We start from the raw sequence: 26,052 nt of genomic DNA, 5'->3' as shown, positions 1-26,052 counted from the left end.
AATATAATGTGATCTGTCACAACCACTCAGCTTTGCTATTGTAGCGTGAAAGCAGCCATAGAAAATATATAGATGAGTGAATGTGAATGTATTCCAATAAAATTTTACTTGTGGACACTGGAAATTGATTTTATTTTATTTATTTACTTTTGAGACGGAGTCTCGCTCTGTCGCCTAGGCTGGTGTGCAGTGGCGCTATCTCAGCTCACTGCAACCCCCGCCTCCCAGGTTCAAGTGATTCTCCTGCTTCATTCTGGCGAGTACCTGGGATTACAGCCACCCACCACCATGCCCGGCTAATTGTTTGTATTTTTAGTAGAGGTGGGGGGTTTTACCATGTTGACCAGGCTGGTCTCGAACTCCTGACCTCAGGTGATTCACCTGCCTCGGCCTCCCAAAGTGCTGGGATTACATGGGCCACCATGCCTGTTTTTTTGTTTGTTTTTGTTTTTTGTTTGTTTTTTAGACAGGGTCTCGCTCTATCACTTAGGCTGGAATGCAGTGGCACAATCTTGGCTCACTACAACCTCTGCCTCCCAGTCACTTTCAAGAAGTGATTCTCATGCTTCAACCTCCTGAGTAGCTGGGATTACAGGCATGCACCACGAGGCCCAGCTAATTTTTGTGTTTTTAGTAGAGATGGAGTTTTGCCACGCTGGCCAGGCTGGTCTTAAACTCTTGGCCTCAAGTGATCCGCCTGTCTCAGCCTCCCAAAGTGCTAGGATTATAGGCGTGAGCCACCCCGCCCAGCCTGGAAATTGAATTTCATAGCATTTTTATGTGTCTTGAAATACTGGTCTTCTGCCTTTTTTCCCCCCAACCATTAAAAAATGTAAAAATCACTCTTAGCCACCGGGAGCCACAGCCCTAGCAGTAAGGTGTTAGAGAAGGCTTGGGGCAGGGATCTGACTGCTCTTTATATGGACTTCTTGAGTTTCTCTTGTGGAGTTGCTTCTCGTGGGAATTGCTTTCTGAAGAACTTAGGTTTCAGCTCTTCCCACCTTATTACTAATAAGCTTGGTTAAAACTTTGAAATCTGTCTCCTCTACTCATTCTCCTTGTGTTTTTATATCCTTTCATTTCTTTACTGTCATTTTAGGAGCGTTTTGGAAAGTAGAATGATGCATATATGCAGTCTTGCATGTTCCTACTTTTATGCTGCATTTTTTAAAAGTCACATCTACCTTCATTTTAATACCTTTGTTTCTCTAAGAGTAAGAAATATCTTCTGCAGGATTGGAGACCAAGAAACTTTTTGCTTTCCTTTTTTGCTAGAATAATAAATCATTCTGCTATTCTTTTTGGTCTTTTTTGGGAGGGGGAGAAGGATGAAAACAAATTCTTTGGCTTATATGTTGATTAGAGAGTGGAAGGCAAATCCAAGTTAATTTCTACTTAGATTTATGTCCACTGAACTTAGGTCTGTGTGTATTTGTTCTGCCACATTTTTGTATTATTATATAGTTTCTGGTTTACCATATGTTAAATTATTATTTCTGGCTTAAGTCAATTTCTAGAATATTCTGTTAAATTTACTGTTTTCACTGTAAAAACCTATGGTGTAGATGTTAACCATTTTTAATATGTAAACGATTTTATGAAATATTTCCCTTTAATGCTAATAAAACTTGACCATGATGTCTGGCTTTGTGGGCTGTGTGACCTCTGTCACAGCTGCTCAGCTCTGCTGTTGTAGTGTGAAAGCAGCCACAGAAAATATTTGAATTAGTGAGTATAGAATGTGTTCTAATAACATTTTACTTACAGACACTGGAAATATTGTTGCCAATATTACCTGTGTTTCAGAGTTAGCAAGTAGGGAGAAAAAACCTGGAGAAATCCTTGACACATTTTACACTGTCCTACCCATCACTTTCTTACTCTAGTAGGCAAAATGAAAGCTGTTTTAACTGTAGAAGAGAAGAGGAGGCCAAGAGGGAAAGCCAGGAAATAGGATAAAATTTTTTAACTACAGTAGGAGCCCGTGTCTTTCAGTTGGCTGAGGCCTTCGAGACCATCTGGTGCAGAAATGTTCTAGCCTTGCTGTGCATAGGAGTCACCCAGAGGAGAGCTTTCACCCGGAAGAGAGCTTTCATCTGGGCTTTTACTGAACTCTCTCAAGGTGACTTTTGGATGGGCAGTCAGTTTGGGGAACCCTTGGTTTTTTTTTTTATTTTTTTTTAATAGCTCTTTCCCCTACCAGATGGTTACAGATGGTAAACTGAGTCCAGATATGCTAATTGTTAGGTCACACTGTTGGGTTGGAACCTAATGCGCTGCCCCAAGCATAGTCTGAATTCCATAGGCCTACATTCCTGGTTGAATGCAAGCTTGCATGTTCTTCCATGCATACATAGATTTTAATTTGCATGGATTTGCTGCTTTTTGTGTTTTTTCTTTTTTTTTTGAGATGGAGTTTCGCTCTTGTTGCCCAGGCTGGAGTGCAGTGGCGCGATCTTGGCTCGCTGCACCCTCCGCCTCCTGGGTTCAAGTGATTCTCCTGCCTCAGACTCCTGAGTAACTGGGATTACAGGCATGCGCCACCACGCCTGGCTAATTGTGTATTTTTAGTAGAGATAGGGTTTCTCCATGTTGGTCAGGTTGGTCTCGAACTCCTGATCTCATGTGATCTGCCTGCCTCGGCCTCCCAAAGTGCTGGGATTACAGGCGTGAGCCACCGCACAGGTTTGCTGCATTTTAAAAGTATGATTGTTGTTAGATTTTTCCAGCTAATGATTGCTACAGAAAAGTTTGTTTTACAGGTACAAAAATGTTCCTAAAAATTACGACTTCCTGTTTTCATACTTGGCTCATATAGCCATATCTTGTTTGCTCCAAATGCTATGACTTGACTGGATAAGCACTTTTTCTTTGGAATAGTGTTATCCATCAAGGACTCAGCCAAGGATCAGCACTTACATCATAGCTATAACCAGCAGAGATTTAAGTTTTAAATCTGTAATTAATTAGAGATTTTCTTCAAATTGCAGAGCCAGTTGAATGTCAAAACTGGAGAGGACCATTAAGTACAGCCTCCAATAATTCATAAAAGATTTGTTTGAAAGTATTGCAGAAGGGATATTCATGATCCTTTTTATTTTTATCTTTATTTATTTGAAATAGTTTGAATAGTGTTTGAACCGAGTGAACTCAGGGGTTTTTTTTCCCCCCTTTTTAAAAATAATAATTTTTGGCCGGGCGCAGTGGCTCAAGCCTGTAATCCCAGCACTTTGGGAGGCCGAGACGGGCGGATCACGAGGTCAGGAGATCGAGACCATCCTGGATAACATGGTGAAACCCCGTCTCTACTAAAAAATACAAAAAACTAGCCGGGCGAGGTGGTGGGCGCCTGTAGTCCCAGCTACTCGGGAGGCTGAGGCAGGAGAATGGCATAAACCCGGGAGGCGGAGCTTGCAGTGAGCTGAGATCCGGCCACTGCACTCCAGCCTGGGTGACAGAGCGAGACTCCATCTCAAAAAATAAAATAAAATAAATAATAATAATAATTTTTTTCTTATAAAAGATATATTCACAGTTAAAAACTTTCTGTGGTGCAGAAGGATATAATGTGAAGCAAGTTCTTTGCCATCTCATTCCCATTCAATAAGGAAATAGGAGTTCCTTAGGTATTTGTTTGAAAATATCCTTCTATTGGCTATGGCTCTGGGGCCATAGTGTAAAATCTGAGGAATGATGACGGAACTGTTGACAAGTTGAATTCATTGAATGGGCAAGGAGAAAAACAGCAATCCCTGGGGGAGGAACTGACTGGATAAGTATAAAATATTTCAGGCTGGGCACGGTGGCTCATGCATGTAATCCTTGCATTTTGGGTGGCTGAGGCGTGCAGATCGCTTGAACTCAGGAGTTTTAGACCAGCTGGGATAACATGGTGAAATCCCTTCTCTACCAAAAAAAAAAAAAAAAAAAAAAAAATTAGGCATGGTGGCATGTACTTGTGTTCCCAGCTACTTGGGAGGGTGAGGTGAGAGGATTGCCTTGAGCCCAGGAGGTCAAGGCTGCAGTGAGTCATTACCGTGCCACTGCACTCCAGCCTAGGCAACAAAGCAAGGCCCTGTCAAAAAAAAAAAACAAAAACAAAAAAAATTCTGTTTCTCTACTAGTTGCACATAACAGCAAATTTTACTCTTCAGGGAATAGTCTAAAATGCAGAACAAGCAATCAAAGCTCCTGAGATTCCAGAAGAGTTTGAGGCCTCCCACATCCTTCGCCACCCCTTTATCATCTCTTTCCATGTAATTCTGAGTATGGTGATCTTTTTTTCAAATGTACAGAGCTAAGAAGTAGCAAAAGAGGAGAGAGTGCTGAGTAGAGCTGATGCTGACAACTTCAGACCAATAGCTTAAAAACATGCAAGAAAAAAGCATAATCAGATGAGAAGATTGGCATACTGAAACGCAGATACAGACTTCAAAGCTATAGTCTGTACTTCACTTTGTTTTGAGGGCGGGTTAAAGAAGAATATAAAAATCAGTAGTTTGCTATAGGGAACCCTAAACCATCAATAGGTGTTCATTATAAAACTATTTGTGAAAACAGCAGTTTGTGGTAAGGCTGAATGACATGTTGTTATATTCATAATACATGTTAGTAATTTTCAGAATCCCAGTTAAAATTATTTTATGTTTGATTTTCAGTTCCGCTTACTTATATGATCATTTCGAGAGATGTAATGTTGATTGCTGCTGTTTTTTATGTCAGATACCGAACTCTTCCAACACCAGTGAGTTTGTTTCCAAAAAGTATTCTTTTAGCATTGTATATGATTTAAGGAAAAAACAAAAAGACATTTTTTAAAGTCAACCTCTTTTCAATTGATGGCACGTGAAACCCAGACTAGCCAGCCCATATCCCTAGAAGCAAATTCTTTAAAGGTGGTTCACATAGGTCCGAGACATATTGTGTAACCTCTACCATGGATAGTCTAGAATTGGTTTTAAAAATCACAGTTGTATGAACATGGAACGATTTGTTTGCATATTTATTCATGAGCTCTATAAATATTTGAGCACACACGTGTGGCAGTTAACCTCTTTTGGCTCCCAGTCTACTGAAAGTAGAGCAGTATTTTGTTCATTTTATTTTTTAATTCAAAAAAAATAGTGAATAAGGGAATTTTGAGTTTAGAAAAATTTTATAAAGCAACTTTATAGGTATTGTGTTTGAATTTTACAGCAATTGAGAAATCTATAAATTTTTTAAAACTCAGTTTTCAGTATATATTGAATGTATGATTTATAAAATTATGTTGTTACCTGACTGTAATAACAAAATGTCTATTTTAAATAAAAATGTCTATTTTAAACAATAAATTAATTACTTTATCTTTTTTGGTCCTCTGCCAGCGAACACTTGCCAAGTATTTCAATCCTTGCTATGCCACAGCTAGGTTAAAACCAACATTCATCAGCAAGGTAAGAGAATGCAATGTGCTTTTAAGTTATCCCTTTGTAAATTTTTATTATATGGGATATAAACCTCGGTCAAGAACAGCTGAAAATGAGAAAAATTTAAATGCATAGAGTATAGAGGCTAGAGAGTGGCGTTAGGCAGGCAACTTTAACCCAGTTCTTTTGTCCTCCATGTTTTTTGGATCATCCTTTACATGTTGTGCCTTGAGTTGGTGGTCTGAGAGTTTAAGCTCTGAATGAGGTAATTGGGCCACTGTTCAGGGAAAGGGAATTGAAATGTAATTGTTCCTTTTTTTTTCTTTTGAGACAAGGTCTTACTTTGTTGCCCAGGCTGGTATGGAACTCCTGGCTTCAAGTGGTCCTCCTGCCTTGGGCTCCCAAATTATTGGGATTACAGGAATGAGCCACCAAGCTTGGCTGTAATTGCTTCTTGATTGAGTTTCACAGATTATGAAGAGTCCCTTGTGGTTTCACTCCCTTCCTCCCTGTGGTGAAAACACCAAATGGCCGTTCATTTTCAGGATTGACAGTTAAGTGGAAAGGCATAGGAAAGTAGGAAAAAGTTTTGTTCACTGATAAAGAGCTGCTGCTCTTAGTTGTCCATTCTGTTTTCCTGAGCATTCAGGACAGTAAGTATATGCCAGTCTGCACACAAAAAGGATACTGTTAATGCCTCTCAAACCATATTTGTTTTTCTAGTAGTTTTGATAAGTTTTCTGAGTTCATTCTTTTGTCCCATCTTTAATGTCAAGGATTTAACAGGTTAAGAATGCCCATCCTTTTTGGGAGAGAAGGGTGGTGGCTTTTATACAGAACTCGCAGGGGTGGACTTTTACCTACATGCATAGGGTTTGGGTTTTTTTGTTGTTGTTTTTTGTTTGTTTGTTTGGCTTCAAGTGACTTGTGTTTATATTGTATGGCAATTTGAGTGTAGTACTACATGGAAAGTGGCTTAAAGAGGTACAGGGACAAGTGCCTTAAACCCTTATACTTATAGGAAGTCCTTCAGATAAAATTTATTTATTTTTTATTTTATTTTATTTTATTTTTAAGATGGATTTTTTGCTCTTGTTGCCCAGGCTGGAGGCAGTGATGCAATCTCGGCTCACTGCAGTCTCCACCTCCCGGGTTCAAGCAATTCCCCTGCCTCAGTCTCCCAAGTAGCTGCGATTACAGGCGTGCACCACCACGCCCAGCTAATGTTTTTGTATTCTTTAGTAGAGTTGGGGTTTCACCATATTGGGCAGGCTGGTCTCAAATTCCTGACCTCAGGTGATCCACCCACCTCGGCCTCCCAAAGTGCTGGGATTACAGGCGTGAACCAGTGTGCCCGGCTATTATTTGTTTTTTAAAATGAAGTGTCATTCGGCTGGAGAACAGGTGATAGAACAGAGGTGCTTGTCTGCTTCACTCCCTTTTTCATACTTTACAGACTCTTCCATGGGGTGCTTCTCATGACGATAGAGGAGTGTCCAGTGTGATTCTTGTTCTCTTTTCTTTTCTCCCCAGCGCTGTCTTTTAGTGTAGGGAAGCCTACTCCTTGCCTCCTTTAGAGAGGCTCTTTTATGGAGATGAGTGTTTTTCTTTGAAATAGGGTCTTGCTGTGTCCGCCCAGCCTTGAGCGCAGTGGTGCAAGCATAGTTCACTGCAGCCTTGACTTCCCAGGCTCAAAATATCCTCCCACATCAGCCTCCCAAGTAGCTGAGAGTACAGGTGCACGCCACCATGCTTGACTGGTTTTTAACTAGCTGGTCTTGAACTCCTGGGCTCAAGTAGTCCTTCTGCCTCAGCCTCCAAAAGTGTTGGGATTGCAGGCATGAACCACTGCATCTGTCCTGAGATGAGTGCATTTTAATTTTCTAACCTCACAAGGTTTGACAGGTAGGCAAGAAGGGAACATCAGATAAGGCCCTAGGAAATCTAGGTTCCAGCTTTGGTTCTGTTGTCTGCTGTGACTGCAGGCAAGTCACCTAACTCCTTACTCTTTTACCCATGAGGAGGTAGCCTAGTTATTTTCATATTCTATTTTAATGGGCAGTTGGAAAAATGGCAAATAATTTTGTAACATTTTTGAGTTGCTGTGGGAATTCAAGGTAGTGGTATTTTCTGACAGTTGTCATTACTCTCACTCTTAAGGGCAGCTGTGCAGACAGTTGGGTCAGTTGGTGAGGTTGACCCTTTTGTGTGTGCTCACCTGTGAATGCCAGCTTCTTGGGCAGGGGTAGTGTAGATGAACCGCAAGCATGCTGAGGGTATGTCATGTTATAGCGTGATGGGCTGTGCTTTTGTCTTGAACGCTTGAAATAGGATCCAGTTAGCACTATTCACTTAGAACTTTTTCTTTTTTTATTTAGGTAAACACAGCAGTCCAGTTAATCTTGGTGGCAGCTTCTTTGGCAGCTCCAGTTTTCAACTATGCTGACAGCATTTATCTTCAGATACTGTGGTAAGCTAAATTTAGAATCACTGTCTTAGAATGTCAACAGAATGATGTATTGTGATAGCCCTAGAATGACCTTGTTCTTACAGCATTTATTGAGCACTGACTGGATAAAGCTGTGGCTATATTTTGTGATTGATACCATTGTTAGGACGCTTCCTGCCAAGTATGAGATGTAGAAGTTAGTTTTCATACAAATTAAAAGGGATAAAAGGTACTGATAATGTGTTAAGGTTTTGGAGGAAGAGATAACTTCATAGGAATAAGAGGGACAGTTTCAGGGAGGAGGTGGTGTTTGATGCATGAAGTACAGGTGGATTGTGGGTAGGGAGAGACTGAGAGGAGGCGACTAGTGAAAGACAGGGCCTAAGCTGGAGCGAGGGCAGGAAGCTGAGTCCAGCCTGCTGAAAGGGGTCTTGTAGGAGGGAAAACTGGAGAAAGGAGTTTGAATTTTATTATACTAATTGCTTATTTATCATCTTAAAAGTGTGTCAAATTCATGCTTTCAGAGTTCAAAATATGTCACATTGATATAGGAGTATTATATTTTGGCACAATTTTAACTCGAATTAAAATTATCTTGCTTGGTACAGTCCGGACCAGAAAGTGGTGGCTAATCACAGTCAGTTAAGCCAGGCAAGCTTTTAAAAAATGACAACTACTCTAAACTTTTTAATTTAAAATATTTAAGTGTACATTTATCCCAATTCATCTTATACCTTCTGATATAGGATGAAGACTTTTTGAGTGTAGGTCCATCAGTGGGAGTTTTTTCTTTCTTGGATAAACTACATCCATAATACAACCTCTCTGATTTTCATTGTTTACTTCTTTAAGGTGATGCAAGAACTTAAAACATTTACAAAGCAGTTTAAGAACTGTTTAGATTTTTTCCCTAGTCTTTTCACAATTATCTTGCCTATTTATTTTGACAGTACTTTTTTTCCCTACGAACCCGTGAAAACAGAGACAGTATTTTTTTTTTTAATCAAGTCACCTTTATTGAGTCTTTTGTAAAGCATCAAATGTAGTTTTCAGAAACAGCAATTTAAAAAAAAATTTTTTTTTTTTTTGGAGACAGGGTCTTGCTCTGTCACCCAGGCTATAGTGCAATGGCATGATCATAGCTAACAGTAACCTTGAATTCCTGGCCTCAAGCGATCCTCCCACTTCAGCCTCCTGAGTAACTGGGATTACAGGCATATGCCACCACACCTAGCTATTTTGGGTTTTTTTAATTTAATTAATTTTTTTTTCTTTTTTTTTGAGACGGGTTCTCGCTCTGTTGCCCAGGCTGGAGTGCAATGGCCTGATCTCAGCTCACTGCAACCTCTACCTCACAGGTTCAAGTCATTCTCCTGCCTCAACTTCCTGAGTAGCTGGGATTACAGGCACCCACCACCATACCTGGCCAATTTTTATATAGTAGAGGCAGGATTTCACCATGTTGGTCAGGCCGGTCTCAGACTCCTGGCCTCAATTGATCCACCTGCCTCGGCCTCAAAGTGCTAGGATTACAGGTGTGAGCCACTGCACCCAGACACTAATTTTTTATATTATTATTTTTTGTAGAAACAGGGTCTCACTATGTTGCCCAAGCTGGTCTCAAACTCTTGGCTTCAAGCAATCCTCCTGCCTCAGCCTCCCAAAGTAGTAGGATTATAGTCATGAGCCTCTGCGTCCAGCTAGAAATAGCAATTTTTCTAACACATATATTTCATTGGTTTATGAATTTAGTATATCAAAGTGGCATGAACAGATTCAAGATCCAACAAAAGGGAATCTTGATTCTGCCTCACCTAATAAAAGCAGAAGTGCGTGGGTACACTAAAAAGTAATCTCCTAGCTGTGGGCATTCAGCATGCCATGGGTGTCAGTTGATGTCATTTCAAGGAGAATCCAGTTAAGGGTAATTTGGTAAAGAAAGCTGAAATTTATTTAAAATTACTCAGATAACTTTAGAATTCTCAAAAGCTACAGGAAATAGAGTCTGGTACCCTGAGCAGCATGGAGCAGTGGAAAGAGCATGTGGGCTTTAGAGTTGAAACCACGTCAGGCTCAAACATAGTTCTTTGATAAGCCCTGAGCAGGTTCCCCGGGTCTTCCATTTCCCCCTTCTGGAGGATGAGTTTGTTTTAAGAATAAAATGAGAATGTAAGACACCTGGAGGATGCCTGAGTAAAAAATGACAGTAGCTAGTAGTATTTATTTGTAGGGCTCATTACCTAGAATAATTTTGTTTGACGTTACTAATTAAAATGAAGTCTTAAAGAAAAGCAGTGTATTTAGACTCTTGTAGTTAAGAAAAATTACACCACAGAGCCCTTTTTACTTTTTTTTTTTTTTAGACGGCGTCTCGCTCTGTTGCCCAGGCTGCAGTGCAGTGGCACATCTTGGCTGACTGCAGGCTCCGCCTCCCGGTTCATGCCATTCTCCTGCCTCAGCCTCCCGTGTAACTGAGACTAGAGGCGCCCTCCACCACGCCCAGCTAATTTTTTGTATTTTTTTAGTAGAGATGGGGTTTCACCATGTTAGCCAGGATGGTCTCTTATCTCCTGACCTCGTGATCCGTTCGCCTTGGCCTCCCAAAGCGCTGGGATTACAGGCGTGAGCCACTGCACCCAGCCTTTTTGCTTTTTAAATAGATCTTTTGCGTGTATTCATTATGATTCCCATTGCGACTGTTTTTTAGACTTGACAACTAAATTTTATTTCTTTTCTTCCATAAAAGGTGTTTTACAGCTTTCACCACAGCTGCATCAGCTTACAGTTACTATCATTATGGTCGGAAGACTGTTCAGGTGATAAAAGGCTGATGAAAGCCATCTGTCACCATTAGTAAGGAAGCAGCATACATCAATGGGAACAGGTCCCATGGAAATCTGCAGGAGTTTCCCTATTTTGGTGTTCAGCTTGAAAAAGGACTTGTCAGAACCAACCATGTCATCAAAATTTAAGTAATGTGCATTGAAAATAAGGTTGATCATGGGAATATGCCGAATTTCCAATGTATTTTTAAATACAAATAAAACTATAATTTAGAATTTTTAATCTTAGGTTTCTTGATTAATTTATAAGAGATCAGTTATTGTCAGTCTTTTTTATATGTTTTCTACAAACATAGTCCAGAGCATGGGCGGAGTTGACACCTCTTTTAAGTGAAATTTGGATTGCTCACAAAGCACTAGGAAATGTCGTGGGGTTCAAATATATATCCTACACAACTGGGCAATACATTTTTGTTTGATTTTTAGGTCTGTGTATACATTAACAGTTCATGTAGTTAATACCTGATCATTTGGGATAATGAAAGTGAAGTTAGTTGTAGATGAAGTAAAGTTATAAAAGAGATTTAAAATGCAGTAAGTTTTTAAGATAATAATCAAACAGAATAGAAGGTATGAAGTTCATTTTCGGTAGTCTTCCAACCTCTCAGGTGCCTAATAATTTATGTATGAGGATAACAGGTAACAAAGATAGTTGAGATACGAGAACGTGTCTATTAGTCTTTGCGTCTAAAAGGCAGTGAGTTGCATTCCTGCCTTCCACTGTGTTTCTGACATAGCAATGTTTGTTTGATATTGGAACCTGGATTCATATATTATGTAAATAATATCAAGCTGTGTATTTTTCAAAGGTTTTTTAAACTTTGGAGACTCTTCTTTTGTTAAGAAGTTAAAGGAATAAAAGAGCTGGGAAAAAAATTGTACCTTCAACTCGGGTTGTTCCATATAACATACTTATTCTCTGCCGCTACGTAAGTTTTCCAATTCACAAAGTCCATTCATGTACGTCACTTACACTTACATTGTAAAAATAATTAGTCTGACCATCTGATTTTAAAAGAGTCTTGCTACAAATACATCATATTTAGGAGAATGTGGGATATGGGGAGTGGGAGAAGAAGACAGTCCAGGGGTAACCGGTCGTTGCTGCTTAACAGTAGAGGCCTATTGCTGCCCATTGTCCCTGGTTTTAATCCAAGCCTATTACGGAATACTGCAGTGATATTATCCATTCTCAGCCTATTGAGCTGCATTAAATTAGAATGGGAGGCTGTAAGTAAAACTCATGCCTCTTGGCCAGGCATTCTGCACCAGCATGTCCCTCTGTGGCTTGCTGGTCCTGGCTTCTTTGTTCTCAGACTGGCGGCTGAGCTGCGCTTGGCTTGGAGCATACTGAAGCCTGCAGCCAGGAACAACACCATTGAATCAGATGGAGGGGGTTGAAAAGACAGAGAAGGGAGCATGTGGCTGGCTATTCTTGCTCTCTGGAGAAGAGCTTCATTGTTAGGAGTAGTAAGGCTGAAGGTGGACTTCCCACTGCTGAACCACCCAAGAGGCACACTGAGTGAATCTCTGCATTAGTAATGGGTGAGCCACATAAGAATAATGTTTAAAAAAGGGAGGACTTGAAGTAGCTATGGGAAAATTTAGAACTTTGCACCTTGTTATGCTTATTTATGGTTTAATGTTGATGCCATTTGGAGTGACTTAGGGCTTGAACCCATAATCTTTTTATTATTAAGGTCTCAATCTGGCTCTCGGTAATACACTTTTTCCACTTCAACCCTTAGAAAAATGATCCAAGTCTCCTCAGGCTTTTGGATACTGAATTGTTATAAAACACATCAATTCTGCCAGTTTATAAAACATTGGAATTGTATTTAGACATGTCTGAGTACATACTTGTTTATAGACTCAAAACATGATAAAAATTCATTTCAGTGTCTTCACAGAATAGGCTTAACCTGGACAGTAAGCTTAAAAATAAAGCATTAGTGTCATTTAAGTACACGTCTGAGGATTTTATACTAATTAGATTTTATACTAAACAATGCATTTTAGTTGGGGCCTCATTCCTGAGCCCAAGTGACCCTTTCACCTCAGCTTCCCGAGTAGCTGGGATTACAGGTGCACACCAACCGTGCTTTGCAGTTTTGTGTGTGTGTGTGTGTGTGTGTGTATTTTTTTTTTTATTTTTTACAAGCACACACATCATAGCTTTGCAGTTTTTAACCAGGAGCTGGTGGAGATCTTTGAAATCATTTAGTCCAATTCTCTTAGTTACATTTATGATGAAACTAGGGATCTACCTTAAAATTTTGGGAAGCTCTTTCAAAACTTCAAACACCTAGAAATATATAGTGCAATTCAGTTTTAGTTTCAGCAGCATGGTTTGGAAACAAAAGATACATGGGATTTAAACTTGATTTGTTTTCTTCTTACAGTAGAAGTAAATGCTCTTGTGGGTTGAATTGCATCTTCCAAGGAAGATATGCTCACGTTCAAACCCCCAGTACTGTACATGTGACCTTATTTGGAAATAGGGTCTTTTTAGATGCAATCAAGTTAGAATTAGGTCATACTGGATTACAGTGGGCCTTAACGCAATAACTAGGTTTTTTTTGTTAAAAAAAAAAAGGAAATGTGAAGAGAGAGACAGAGAATGCCGTGAGATGATGGAGGGATAGATTGGAATGATGTCTGCAAGCTAAGGAATACTGAGGATTGCTGCCAACCATCCAAAGCTGGGAGAGGAGATGGAACAACTCCCTTGGAGCCTGCAAGAAGAACCAACCCCACTGATAATTTGATTTGGGATTTCTGACCTGAACTGTAGGAAAACAAATTTCTGTTCTTTTAAGCCAGTTTTACTAACTTGTTACCGCAGCTGCAGGAAATTAGTAAATGCTAATGTTGAAAATTAAAATCTAGAAATATGGCTCTAATTATAATTTCATAGAATCATTTTTTTCCCCTGAGTTTCCCCTGAGTTTGCATAAAAGTGAAAAAGTAGAGGACAGAGTAGATGCCTCCCACATGAAGACACAGATTTTAAGGCATTGTTTGATGCAATTAGGGCAGAGAAACACTTGGGCTTCTAGCTAGAGTCTTGGGTTCTCTTTAGCTCATTTCTTCCCTCTAATTAAGAAAAAAGATTTTCAAAGTTTATTATGCTTCCTAAAAAATGAATTTATAATTCATTTGTCCACTTAGTCTTAGGTGAAATACAGTACAGACTAACTTAAAAGGACAGCTTTTCCCTGTGTTTGACAGATGTTCCCAGACAACTGGTTTTAGCTGTAAAGCTGGAAGTGTATTTTCTTGTCATGTCCTGAAATGGAACTAATAAACCCAGAAGCCCTTACGAAGCAACCATTAATTAGCTCTCCCCCTAACCCCGGTTCTCAGGAATTGGAACTGGAAATCCACTGGAACTGACTTCTTGAATAACAGAGCTCATCATGCCTCACAGCTTGACCATGAAGGAGCTTCCGCTGGAAAGACCTGAGGATGTTATTTCTAACGGTCAAAGAGGCTGGGTTATGCAATTTCCCTGTTTCATCCCTTCCTACTTCCATACACTATTCTACTGGATAGAAGGGCACTGACTGCTGAAAACCCCAAACGAAACAACACACAGGAAGGCCTGGTGGCAGTGGGGAGCGATCTGGCATTGACCATCAGGTTTCTGGGAACAGAGAGTAAAGTAGAAGGAAGGGAGGGCAGTTGTTCCTTGGACTGAGACACTCAGTGTGGCAAGTTCCATGTGTGCCCAAGGCATCCTGGCTTCACGGGAATTAGAAACCCTAGGAGCGGATGGGGTCGTTTTTGACCTGTACCTTTCTGCGCTCAGATCCAGTTCGGTTAGAGGTGTTTGCCCAGAAGCTGGGCTAACTGACGGTCTGGAGCTCCAGCGGGTAATCAAAGGCCGGGTTTTTGCAGGCCACTAGGTGCGTGTCGCAGCGCTGCAGGCGTAGCGTCTGGCCCCGCCTGCAGAGACACGCACACAGCACCAAGGTGCTGGCGAGCAGCAGGCCGCTGGCTGCACACAGCCCGGAGAGCCGGAGCGCGAAGCTGGGCTTGGTGGCGAAGGCGGCGCACGGGCTCCTCCAGCCTGAGGACCGCGGCTGGCTCAGACCTGCCCTGTTGGCCGCCAGCACGCACACGCGGTAGGTGGTGCCCGGCGACAGCCCGTACAGAGGGTGCTGCCGGGCCGTGGCGTAGATGACCCCCACCACCGACTGGTTCCCCGCCCAGCCCTCCGCAGAGTAGCGGATCTGGTATCCGTGGACTACCGAGTTGGGGGCACACCAGTGGACCAGCGCCGACGTGTCCGTGGTCTCCGTCACCCCCTGCAGCCTGGGCGGGTCTGGGACGGTGTCTTCCCCGCTGAGGCCGGGGCAACGGCACCGCGACCGCCTCTGCAGCTCAGCGCACGGGGTCTGTAGGTGCTTGCAGGGATGGTAATCACAGGGGACGTCCTGGTGAGGCATTCCCACCTCCTCCTTCCTCCCCTCCTCCTCCTCCTCACTGTAGTCGTCCAGCAGCAAGACTGGAATCCCGCCCTCAGAAGGACTCGGGTCGGGGGCTTGGGGTGTGGTGTGTGTCCTCTGGCTGGGCTGAGGCGAGCTTATGCGGTTCCACGAGGTAGGGAAGGGGCCCAGGAGCTTGCTCACCAGTGGGGTGGAGGCAGCTGAGATACTAGGCTCAACGACAAGCCCGGGGGCATGTTCTCCTCTGTGCTGGTACACGGTGGCGCTGGCAGCCCTGGGGAAAACGCTGGAGTTGCTGTGACCTGCTACAGAGTTGGTCGTGGAAGAGGCAGTCCCCTCCTGTGCATCGCTGTGTGGCCATGCAGCTGTCGTGTGGGAACCCACGTTAGGGGCCTTGGAGACACTCTGCTGGTCTCCCTCAGGCTGGGTGGCAGGGGTTGCACTGGGCGCCACGGTGGGACCCTGTGCGTAGGTGGAGTGGTTGAAGCCGGGTGGGTGTGAAGCTCGGAGAGTATTGCTTTGGTCGGACTGGCACACTCCAGGCAGCTGGGAGAGTGACAGGGAGGCTGTGAAGGGGCCGCTGGATCCCGCAGCTGGTGCGCACACAGTGTCTGCTGCCCTGGAGGGGAGGCCAATCAGTTAGAAGACGTCTGGCTTCAGGGACACTTCTGAGCAGAGCTTTGAATCCTCACTGCCAATGTCACCCCCTGCCAAGCCCATCAACGCATCTCTGCCAGGCACCCAGGGCACACACGCCACACACATCACCTAATTGATTCTGGGGAAACCTTTGGAGGAAGCTCCTGTCCTCACTCCCATTGGGCAGAGAAGCAAACAGAAATTTAGAAGGAGGAACTAATTGGCCAAGACACCATAGCTAGCAATGGCAGAGCTTACCCCAGGGCAAGCACTGTGAGAAGGAGTCCAGATTCTCTGAGTGTCGTTTGCCATTTTGTTCTCACCTGTCTGCTTCCTGGCAAGAGAGCACTAGTAATAAAAACCATAGTCGGCCGGGCGCAGTGGCTCACGCCTGTAATCCCAGCACTTTGGGAGGCCGAGGCAGGCAGATCACGAGGTCAGGAGCCCGAGACTATCCTGGCTAACAGGGTGAAACCCCATCTCTACTAAAAATACAAAAAATTAGCCAAGGGTGGTGGTGGGCACCTGTAGTCCCAGCTACTCTGGAGGCTGAGGCAGGAGAATGGCGTGAACCCGGGAGGCAGAGCTTGCAGTGAGCCAAGATCACACCACTGCACTCCAGCCTGGGTGACAGAGTGAGACTCCGTCTATAACAACAACAACAAAAACAACAAAAACATATTCGGGCCAGCGTGGTGGCTCAGGCTTCTAATCTCAGCACTTTGAGAGGCTGAGGCGGGCGGATCACAAGGTCAGGAGATCGAGACCATCCTGGCTAACAAGGTGAAACTCTGTCTCTACTAAAACTACAAAAATTAGCTGGGCATGGTGGCGGGTGTCTGTAGTCCCAGCTACTCCGGAGGCTGAGGCAGGAGAATTGCTTGAACTTGGGAGGTGGAGATTGCAGTGAGCAGAGATTGTGCCACTGTACTCCAGCCTCGGCAACAGAGGGAGACTGTCTCAAAAAAAAGAAAAAAGTACTCATACTAGCTACCATTTCTGAGTGCTTCCCACGTGCTAGGGGCTATTCTTCACACTCTACTGTGTCAACTAATTTAGTCTGCACTACTTATGCAGTAGACTCTATTACCCCATTTTACAGATGAGAAGGTAGAGGCTGAAGCAACTCAGAGAGATGAAATAACTCAGCTCAAATCAACAGTAGTAAGTAGGCCAGGTACAGTGGCTCATGCGTGGAGTCCCAGCACTTTGGGAGGCCCAGGTAGGAGGATCACTTGAGGCCAGGAGTTGGAGACCAGCCTGGTCAACATAGTGAGACCTCGTCTCTACCAAAACAAACAAAACAAAACAAACAAACAAAAAATTTAGCCAGGTATGGTGGTGCATGGCTGTGGTCCCAGCTATTTGGGAGGGTGAGGCAGGAAGATTGCTTGAGCCCAGGAGTCTGAGGCTGCAGTGAGCCGTGATCATGCCACTGCACTCCAGCTTGGGTTATAGTGCAAGACCTTGTCTCTAAAACAAAATAATAAAATAGTAGTAAGTAGGATGAAGCTGGACTCTCTGGCTTCAGAGCCTGTACTCTCAGCTTCATCATTAATACCGTGATGAGACCCTCGACTGCAAAGGGCCTAAGTGCTTTTCTTTGGAGGGAATGTGGGGTTGGGGGGCAGACTGAGCCCCACTTCACAGCTGAGCTTAGGTGGGAGATGAGAAAAGAATATTGGCTGGGTGTGGTGGTTCATGCCTGTAATCCCAACTCTTTGGGAGGCCCAGATGGGAGGATCCCTTGAGTCCAGGAGTTTGAGACCAACCTGGGTAACATGATAAGACTCCATCTCTACAAAAAGATTTAAAAAAATTCGCCTGGTGTGGTGGCTTGCACCTGGGGTCCCAGCTACTCTAGAAGCTGAGGTAGGATGGTCGCTGAGCCCAGGAGGTTGAGGCTGTAATGAGTGAGACATGATCACACCACTGCACTCCAGCCTGGACAAAAGAGCAAGACCCTGTCTCCAAATAAACAGAAAGAATCCTGCAGAATGGTGGTGATGGAGGGTTGCCTCCCAAGGTGTAGTGTTTATCTGGTGGAAATGGTTTTGAAAGTGCTCGGGACTGGGGGTGTTCCCAGCCCCCCAGCTCCCACTGTCTCCTGGTGGCCAGCCTAAATGTGGCTCCCCACTGCAAAAACAGCTCTTCTAGCCAATAGCCTTCATAGGAATTTCCCAGGAGAGCTCTGTAAGCTCATGGGCCTAGGACTGGATAACCCAGGAGCAGGAGGCTAGGTTCCATCTTGCAGATTCAGTAGAACCTAGCAGATAAACCAGACCACATTTCCCAGCCTCCCTTGCAGGTAGGTGTGGCTCCTGGCCAATGAATGTGAGTGGAAGTGAGGAGTATCACCTCCCAGCCTGGCTCACTAAAAACCTCCCATATCTGCTCCTCCATGTTCTTTGCCCCTTCTGGCTGGCTGGAATGGAGGTAGCTTCCATCACCTGGATCCCTGAGTGTGACTACATGGGGAAGGCTGCCCAGCCCAACGTGGCCAAAGTGCCAAGCACAGTCACGTGAGCAAGATGTAAGCTGGAGAACTTCAGCTCCTGAAGGCTGAGCCTCACCCCTCAGCCATCTGCTTTGTAAATGTGTTACCTGCTTAGGACAGTTCTCTTTGCATCCATGAGGAGCCAAGACAAGTCACAGCTACAAGTGAGAGGGTTGCCAAAGAGGTTGATCAATAGGACCTGGGAGGAATCCAGGGTCCAAGGAGGGAAGGAACTCAAGTTGCAGCTGAAATACACACCAAAAAATTAATTAAGTCAGGTTTTTACAATTGGATCAAAGATATTCCCAAAGAGGCATGGTGTCAGAACAATGCCCATGGTATCAGAAGCATTCTGATAGGGGTTGGAGAATACTGCTTTGGGCAAAACTCTTAATGACCTTGAACTTCATTTTTTGTCCTCTGTTGTAAAACAGAGATACCAACCTAACAGGAAATACTATACTTCATATCAACTGGGGACAATATTCCCATGACGATGGTTGTATCAAAAAGAGTGTGTGTTGGCTGGGCACGGTGGCTCGCACCTGTAATCCCAGCACTTTGGGAGGCCGAGGCAGGTGGATTATTTGAGGTTAGGAGTTCGAGACCAGCCTGGCCAACATGGTGAAACTCTGTCTGTACTACAAATACAAAAATTAGTCGGGCAGTTGTGGTGGACCTATAATCCCAGCTACTCGGGAGGCTGAGGCAGGAGAATCACTTGAGCCTGGGAGGCAGAGGTTGCGGTGAGCCAAGATCATACCACTACCCTCCAGGATAGGTAGGAGAGTGAGACCCTGTCTCAAAAAATAAAACAAAACAAACAAACAGAAACAAAAAGGAGTGCATGATGATAAAAGTGTTTGTAAATGCAAATCTCTACATACAAGCAGATATTGTTATTATGGACCAGTGTTATTGCACTATGGCCGGTGACACTCAATGCCAGTCCTTTGGAAGATGCCTCATTTAAGTGCATCAGTGAACTCTTGATAAGTAGAGAATAACCCCCAAACTTAGTAACTTAAAACAATAAATATTTATTCTTTGGCATGATTCTGTGGGTTAGCTCAGTGTTTCTTGTGGTCTGGATTAGCTCAGCTGGGGCCAGATGATCTGGGATGGCCTCATGTGTAAGGCTCAACCGGGTGTGCTGGGACTGCTCTCTGTGTGTCTGTCATCACCCAGGAGGCTAGCCTGGGCTTATCCACACGGTAGTGGCGGGATCCCCAACAGCAGGAGAGGGCGGGTCTCAGTGCTCAATTGCTTTCTAGCTTCTTACACCACATTTGCTAATGTCCCACTGGCCCAAGCAAATCACAAGGCCAAGCCCAGGTTCAAGAGATGGAGCAACAGACTCCTTGAAATATGAGGCCTGGTGTGATGGCTCATGACTGTAATCCTAGCCCTTTGGGATGCCAAGATGGGAGGATCACTCGAGGCCAGGAGTTTCAGATTAGCCTGGACAATATAGCAAGACCCTGACTCCACAAAAAAAAAAAACTAACAATTAGCCAGGTATGGTGGAGTACACCTGTGGTCCCAGCCACTTGGGAGGTTGAGATGGGAGGATCGCTTGAGCCCATGAATTGGAAGTTACAGTGAGCCATGATTGTGCCACTGTACTCCAACCTGGGGAGCAGAACTAGGCCTTGACTCTAAACAATTTAAATTTAAAAATATATATATATATATAGGAGGAGCTGCAATCATGTTGCAAAGAGTTGTGCCTATAGGGATGGGGGAATTACTGAGGCCATTTTTGCATAGAGTCTACCACACCTAGCAATGGCAGATCTGCTCCTGCCTCCCTTCTCTTTCTTACCCAGAGTCTCACAGAGTGTTTGGCCTTGACTTTCTCAACTCCCTGAGTCTCCTGGACCTCCCAGATTTTGACTCCTTTACATGTACTCAGTAATAATTCATCATGGGCAATGGGAGCTGCATTTTGCCTTCAAGTCTCTTGTGACCAAAGGCTGGCTTTCCTCAATCTGCCTGGGAACCTGCCTTCTACTACTCTGGAGAAGATGCTGTTGTTCTGGGAAAGGAAGGACATGTCACCCAGATCTGCTCTATCACTTTTGGCCAGTGGGAAAGTGACAGTCACCTCTGGAACACCAGATTTATGTATGTGCCATTTACATTAAAACTTAAGCCATACCTGCATATACAAGTATATATATGTATATATGCGTGTATGCTTGTTTTTTGCAGATTTTACACAGCTGGAATGGAAATCTTAGAATCAGAGTTCAATCAGTATTTTTTTTTTTTTTTTTGTGGAAAGGAAATCCTCTTCTTTTTCCTTGAAGTGGGAAAGGAAGAGGATTACATTATTTTTTGAGTAACACCTCTGAGTCCTTTACCTACATTGTCTCATTAACATCATTATGACAACTTAGTGAGGTAGACAGCATGTTACATGTTCTACATGTTAAGAAAATTATTCTTAGGGGAAAAGGTATAATTTGCTTTGGTGGTTCTTTCTGCCACCCAATGCCACCTACATGCTGAGGAAGGAGAGCCTGGCTGGTTCCTGATCCATGTCACATTTGGGTATTCTTTGCTTCTGACAGGGCTCTCGTGTGGAAGAAGTCTCCATTTGCTCTCCTAAATCATTTCTATTGGAGAATTGCTAATAGAAATTGCAGATATTTCCATGTCACTTTCCAGTAGTTCCATGTCATTTACAATCATTAAAATTATGAAAGTTATTAGACTTACTGGTAGATTTTGTCACTTAAGGTGTTAAAGAAGAAGACACACACACACTCACACACACACACACACAGACACACACCACTCTTCTGATAAGAGTGGACCATGGATGGAAGCAGTGGCTCACGCCTGTAATCCCAATACTTCGGGAGGCTGAGGCAGGTGGATCACGAGGTCAGGAGATCGAGACCATCCTGACCAACATGGTGAAACCCCGTCTCTACTAAAAATACAAAACAAACAAAAAAATAGCTGGGTGTGGTGGTGCGTACCTGTAATCCCAACTACTTGGGAGGCTGAGGCAGGAGAATCACTTGAACCCAGGAGGCAGAGGTTGCAGTGAGCCGAGATTGCGGCACTGCACTCCAGCCTGGCAACAAAGAAAGACTGCATCTCAAAAATAAATAAATAAATAAATAAATAATAAAAAAAAGTGGACCCACAGGCTTCACCAGACTGTCAAAAGGGTCCATAATATAAATGAAAATAAAACTTCCCTGCTCTAAAATGGGGCCTCTGAAGATGGAAACATCTATCGGAAGGCAGTAAGGAAGATGGGAGATGAAGAGGACTTGATCTAGAGTTGTCCTAAAGGGTCAAAGGGAAGGGGGCTGTCACAGGAGCTGCTGGGGATGGAAATGAAACGAGTTCTGGGGACTTGACTCCTGCAATGACTCTTCCACCCCTTTCACCTGGCTCTCTTAGGAATGAATGTCCTAAGGGAATGCCGATGTCCCACATTTTGCCAAATCCTGTGGTCAACCCATTCTCAGCTGACTAGGGCTCCTGATGGTTTTGCCAACCACTCCCTCCCTCCTTAAGCACTTTCTTCTCTTGACCTCCAGGAGATCACATTCTTCTGGTTTTTCTGCTACTTCACTGGTCATACCTTCTTGGTCTCCTTTCCTGGTTCTTCTTCATCCCGATGTTAAAAGTTGGGGTTCTTCAAGGCTCAGTTCTGGGCCGTCATCTCTCTATACTGTCTCTCTGGTGATCTCATGAATTCCTTTGGCTTCAAATATCATCTTTATACTCCCAAATTTATACCTCTGGCTCAGACACTCCTCCTCCAAACTTGGGTCTGATGCAGCATTGTGTTTAGGGTATCAGATGTGGAGCCAAACTGCCTGGGCTCAAATTCTGATTCTGCGATTTACTAGGTCTGTGAACTGGGGAAAGTTATTTAACATCTCTGTGTCTCAGTTTTTTCATCTGTGAAATGGGAATAATGACTGAATCCTATCTGGATTGCTGCAAGAGTAAATACTTCAATATATGCTTAGAACTATGCCTGGCACAGTACAAGAGGTTCGTGTTGTTATTATGGAACATTTCCCCTGGATGCCTCATAGATCTTTACTATCCAGCAGGCAATTAGATACACAATTCTGGGGCTCATCAGATGCCCTTGGCTGGAGATACTCAACTAAGCATCCTCAGCACAGAGATGGAGGAGGACGCATTAGGCTTGAGGGAAGGGGATGGTGCTGGAGTAGTGCATAGGGTGACAAACGACCTGCAAGAAAGTTATAAATGGAAATAGGTAAGGACATTAAGAAGACCTAGCCAGGAAGGCTGGAGAAGCACCAGGGCAACATCCTGCGGCCAAAGAGACAGAAAACATCAAGAGGGAGGAAATAAACAATAGGCTCCACAGACAGATGTGTCCACTGACTTGGCAGCTGATGTGGGTGATCAGATTGCGGTGAATTGACAAGTAGAGGGATGAGAGGAAGTGGTCATCGCTTCTGAACCTGGGACACTTGCTCTTCTTGGGCCTGGATGGCTTTTCTCTTCTGACATTCACCCAGTGAGCTTGGACTCGCCTTTTGAGATATGGACCGATTATGCTATTCCTGTAGAAGCCTCTCTGATCCAGTCTGATGGATCATTACCCCCACCTGCCTTATAACACAGCACATGGTGTGTATCTCTGCTATGGATCATGAAGTGTTATGATAAATGGCAGATATCTACTGCCTGTACTGAACTGTGAGCTCCCTGAAAGCAGTGGCCATGTTGTCAATGTCATCATCACCAAAGTCATCATGACCATCAATATCAATATCTTTATTAATATCGCCACCACTATCACATCACCATTGTCACTGTCAGTGTTCTCACCACCACTATTTTTTTGTTTTGTTTTTGAGACAGAGTTTCACTCTTGTTGCCCAGGCTGGAGTGCAATGGTTCAATCTCAGCTCACTGCAACCTCCACTTCCCAGGTTCAAGCAATTATCCTGCCTCAGCCTCCCAAGTAGCTGGGACTACAGGCACGTGCCACCACACCACAAAATTAGCACACGCGCTAATTTTTTATTTCTTTTAGTAGAGATGGGGTTTCACCATGTTGGCCAGGCTGGTCTCGAACTCCTGACCTCAGGTGATCTACCCACCTCGGCCTCCCAACGTGCTGGGGTTATAGGCATGAGCCATCGTGCCTGGTCTCACCACCACTGTTTTATTATACAATCATCACTATCCTCACCATTATTGTTAGCACCATCACCCATCATCATCACCATCACCATCACTACCAATGTCATCCCCATCACTGATATCAATCAGCATCAACACCATCACCATCACTGTCATCACCATCAGCATCTCCATTATCACCACCACCATCATCTTCACTAATTTTAGAGGACAAATACCATAAGCCAGGCACTGAGCTAAGTGGTCTACATAAACTATATGCTTTTTTCTCATGAAAAACCCCAAAGCGAGGTTTTATTGTCATAGCTCTATTTTACAGATAAAGAAACTACTTGATATTTGTATCCTGGCACTTTACCCAGTTCTTGGGTTTTTATCGAGCTCAAAGGAGTCTGAGCCAGAGATATAAAGCATTTCCCCTCACAACATTGTGTGCTCAATAGCTATTTATTGAATAAAGGAAAGAATGAGTGAATAGTTCTGTCTTTGCTTTGAAAAGTTGTTCATCCTTTTAGAAGAATAATTCCATCTTTAGTGACTGCATTGAGTAAAACAGGACTAACTAAATCCCTAGACTTCCAAGGGATTTTCTAACAATATCAATACTTTCATCCCCAGACCCACTCAGATTCTGGAAGGGACTGAACTTGCATGACATGTGGGGAAGAAAGCAGATCCAGACAGAGAGTAGACCTGAGGTCCTCCTCACCTCTTCCCACTGTACATTTCTAAGTGCGGGCTTAAAATAAACTTTAAAGGCATAGGAGTTTGGCATTCTAATACTACTCCGAACCACACTGAGTTGCAAGGTTAGATGGGTGGGTGGACTATCTGGGACCCACCCAAGATATCACCCAAAGGGTGGGGGAAAACGAAGCCCCAGAGAGGACTCGGAAGAGCAGTGGAAGAAAAATTATAGTCTGGTTTGTTCTATAAAATTCAACATAGCGTAATGGGCAAAAATCAGTCATGTGATTAAGATGTGTCTCAGAAGCACTTACTTCTGGAACAGAAGGACCTGTAGATGTGGAGTGTCTTGAAAGATGTGTGTGGCGACAGAAGCAAGTGCTGGGGAGTCCTGACAGTCCAGCTGCTGCAGGTTGGGAGTCATCTTGAAAATGTCCCCCTCCAGGGTCATCAGCCGAGGCATCTTCCTCAGGTAGAGGGATGTGAGCTTCGGCAGGTCTCTGATCCACCCTGACTCAACTGAAACACAGGAGGGAAACTGCCCACCACTCCAGAACGCACAAACCCAGGAGGCCAGCCCGGCATGAAGGAAAGAACGAGAGTGGTAAGGTGAATGGTGAAGGTCATTGCTGAGCATGGGCACAGTTAGCAGCTCTGGGAATCTCAGAATTGTGGTCATTTCAGCTGGAAGGGTGCTCAGGGATAACCAGTCTTTCCTTTCTTCCAATCTGAGTTGGCCAAGGGCAGAGAGGGGGTTGATTGGCCTAAGGCCACATAGCTGGAAAGGGGCAGAGACAAGGCTTGAACCCAGGACACTGTCTCCAAGTCTGTTGCTGCCTCACCTTCTCATTAAAGTCCACACAAAAAATAAGCAGACTTTGCTCTGATGTCTGTCAGGAGTGGGGAACTTCTGTGGAGTGGAATTAAGGTGAGGCGGTCCCAGAAACCTAATTTTGTGGCTCTCCCAATACATGGAGAACGTGCCCCTTCCCCTCGGTATTCCCCATTCTAGCTGTTTTTTCTCTGTGTCTTTGATGAAACAGGTGGTTGTAGACACGTGAAGTGTTTTTTAAAAAATAGTAAAACCAACCTTGTGAATCAAAGAACACCAGGAACAGGAGACCGGTTATCCTCGCCACTCTCCTGTGGCTTGTTTGGGTGATTCAACATTCACAGAAACAATTTTGCCCAACCAGGTAGAGAAATCAGTGAATTCATCCTGGAAGCCTCAGTCGCTTCAGCTAACTGCATGTTTGCGGCTCAGTTTTTCCATTCATCAGCCCCAAAGCATGCACTCACTTCCCCATTCCACAAACACTTATCCAGTCATGCTGGGAAGCAGTAGAACAGAGTGGTTAAAGGTTTGGGCTCTGGACCCAGAATGCCTGAGTTCAGATTTGCTTAATGTGTGACCAAGTTTCACCTTTCTGTGCTTTGGTTCCCTCATATGTAAAACGGAGATGGTAACAGTTTCCATCTCTTAGGGTTCAAGAAAGTGACTCCTGTGTGGCGCTTCAAACTGGGCCCGCTTGCTCGAAAAATGTAGCTGGTGTTTTTTTGAACCCAGCTGCGAGCTGGGCACCTGGGTCACCCCTCGGGGAAGAATGCAGCCCTGCCCTCAGGAGCGCACGCGCAGCCTGGCTCTGCGCTCAGGTCTGCTGAAAACGCGGGGCGCTCGGACTCACCCCGCTCGAGGAACGTGCCGCTGAGATCCAGGACTTCGAGCGTGGCCAGGGGCGCGCCATCCTCTCCAGCGAACGCCGCCTCGGCGATGCCCCGCTGTGCGCCGCGACCTAGCGCGGTGCCGGAGAGGTTGAGGAGCTGCAGCGCGGGGAAGCAGGCGAAGGCCCGGGGCTGTAGCGCCTGCAGCGGATTCCCGGCGAGCCGCAGGGTGCGGAGGCTGCTCAGTGCGGGACCG

General features: G+C 44.3%; 2 protein-coding genes across 4 annotated transcripts in view; one reads left to right on the top strand and one right to left on the bottom strand.

Annotated features, from left to right (window-relative positions):
• CRLS1 (cardiolipin synthase 1) overlaps nucleotides 1-13,280 on the top strand; it is a 34,366-nt gene extending 21,086 nt beyond the window's left edge. For 2 of the 3 annotated variants that reach the window (XM_011941010.1, XM_011941011.1), the window contains exons 4-7: nucleotides 4,659-4,744; nucleotides 5,367-5,435; nucleotides 7,787-7,878; nucleotides 10,604-11,568. In XM_011941010.1, the coding sequence (XP_011796400.1) occupies nucleotides 4,659-4,744; nucleotides 5,367-5,435; nucleotides 7,787-7,878; nucleotides 10,604-10,688 (332 nt within the window). In that variant the 3' untranslated portion in view covers nucleotides 10,689-11,568. Of the gene's footprint in view, nucleotides 1-4,658; nucleotides 4,745-5,366; nucleotides 5,436-7,786; nucleotides 7,879-10,603 lie in introns of all 3 variants that reach the window. The other variant, XM_011941009.1, reaches the window with a different exon arrangement.
• An 802-nt stretch (nucleotides 13,281-14,082) lies between these two features.
• Nucleotides 14,083-26,052, bottom strand: part of LRRN4 (leucine rich repeat neuronal 4) — a 13,770-nt gene continuing 1,800 nt past the window's right edge. The window contains exons 3-6 of the mRNA XM_011941052.1: nucleotides 25,820-26,052; nucleotides 24,449-24,653; nucleotides 18,395-18,532; nucleotides 14,083-15,770 (exon numbers count right to left, since the gene is read on the bottom strand). Of these exons, the coding sequence (XP_011796442.1) occupies nucleotides 14,549-15,770; nucleotides 18,395-18,532; nucleotides 24,449-24,653; nucleotides 25,820-26,052 (1,798 nt within the window). The 3' untranslated portion in view covers nucleotides 14,083-14,548. The remainder of the gene's footprint in view (nucleotides 15,771-18,394; nucleotides 18,533-24,448; nucleotides 24,654-25,819) is intronic.

This window comes from Colobus angolensis, unplaced genomic scaffold (genome assembly GCF_000951035.1).
Source record: "Colobus angolensis palliatus isolate OR3802 unplaced genomic scaffold, Cang.pa_1.0 Scaffold197, whole genome shotgun sequence".
In the NCBI taxonomy this organism is placed as follows: Eukaryota; Metazoa; Chordata; class Mammalia; order Primates; family Cercopithecidae; genus Colobus; species Colobus angolensis.
The sequence above is the reverse complement of the archived record's forward strand: the minus strand, read 5'-3'. Positions and strand labels throughout refer to the sequence as shown.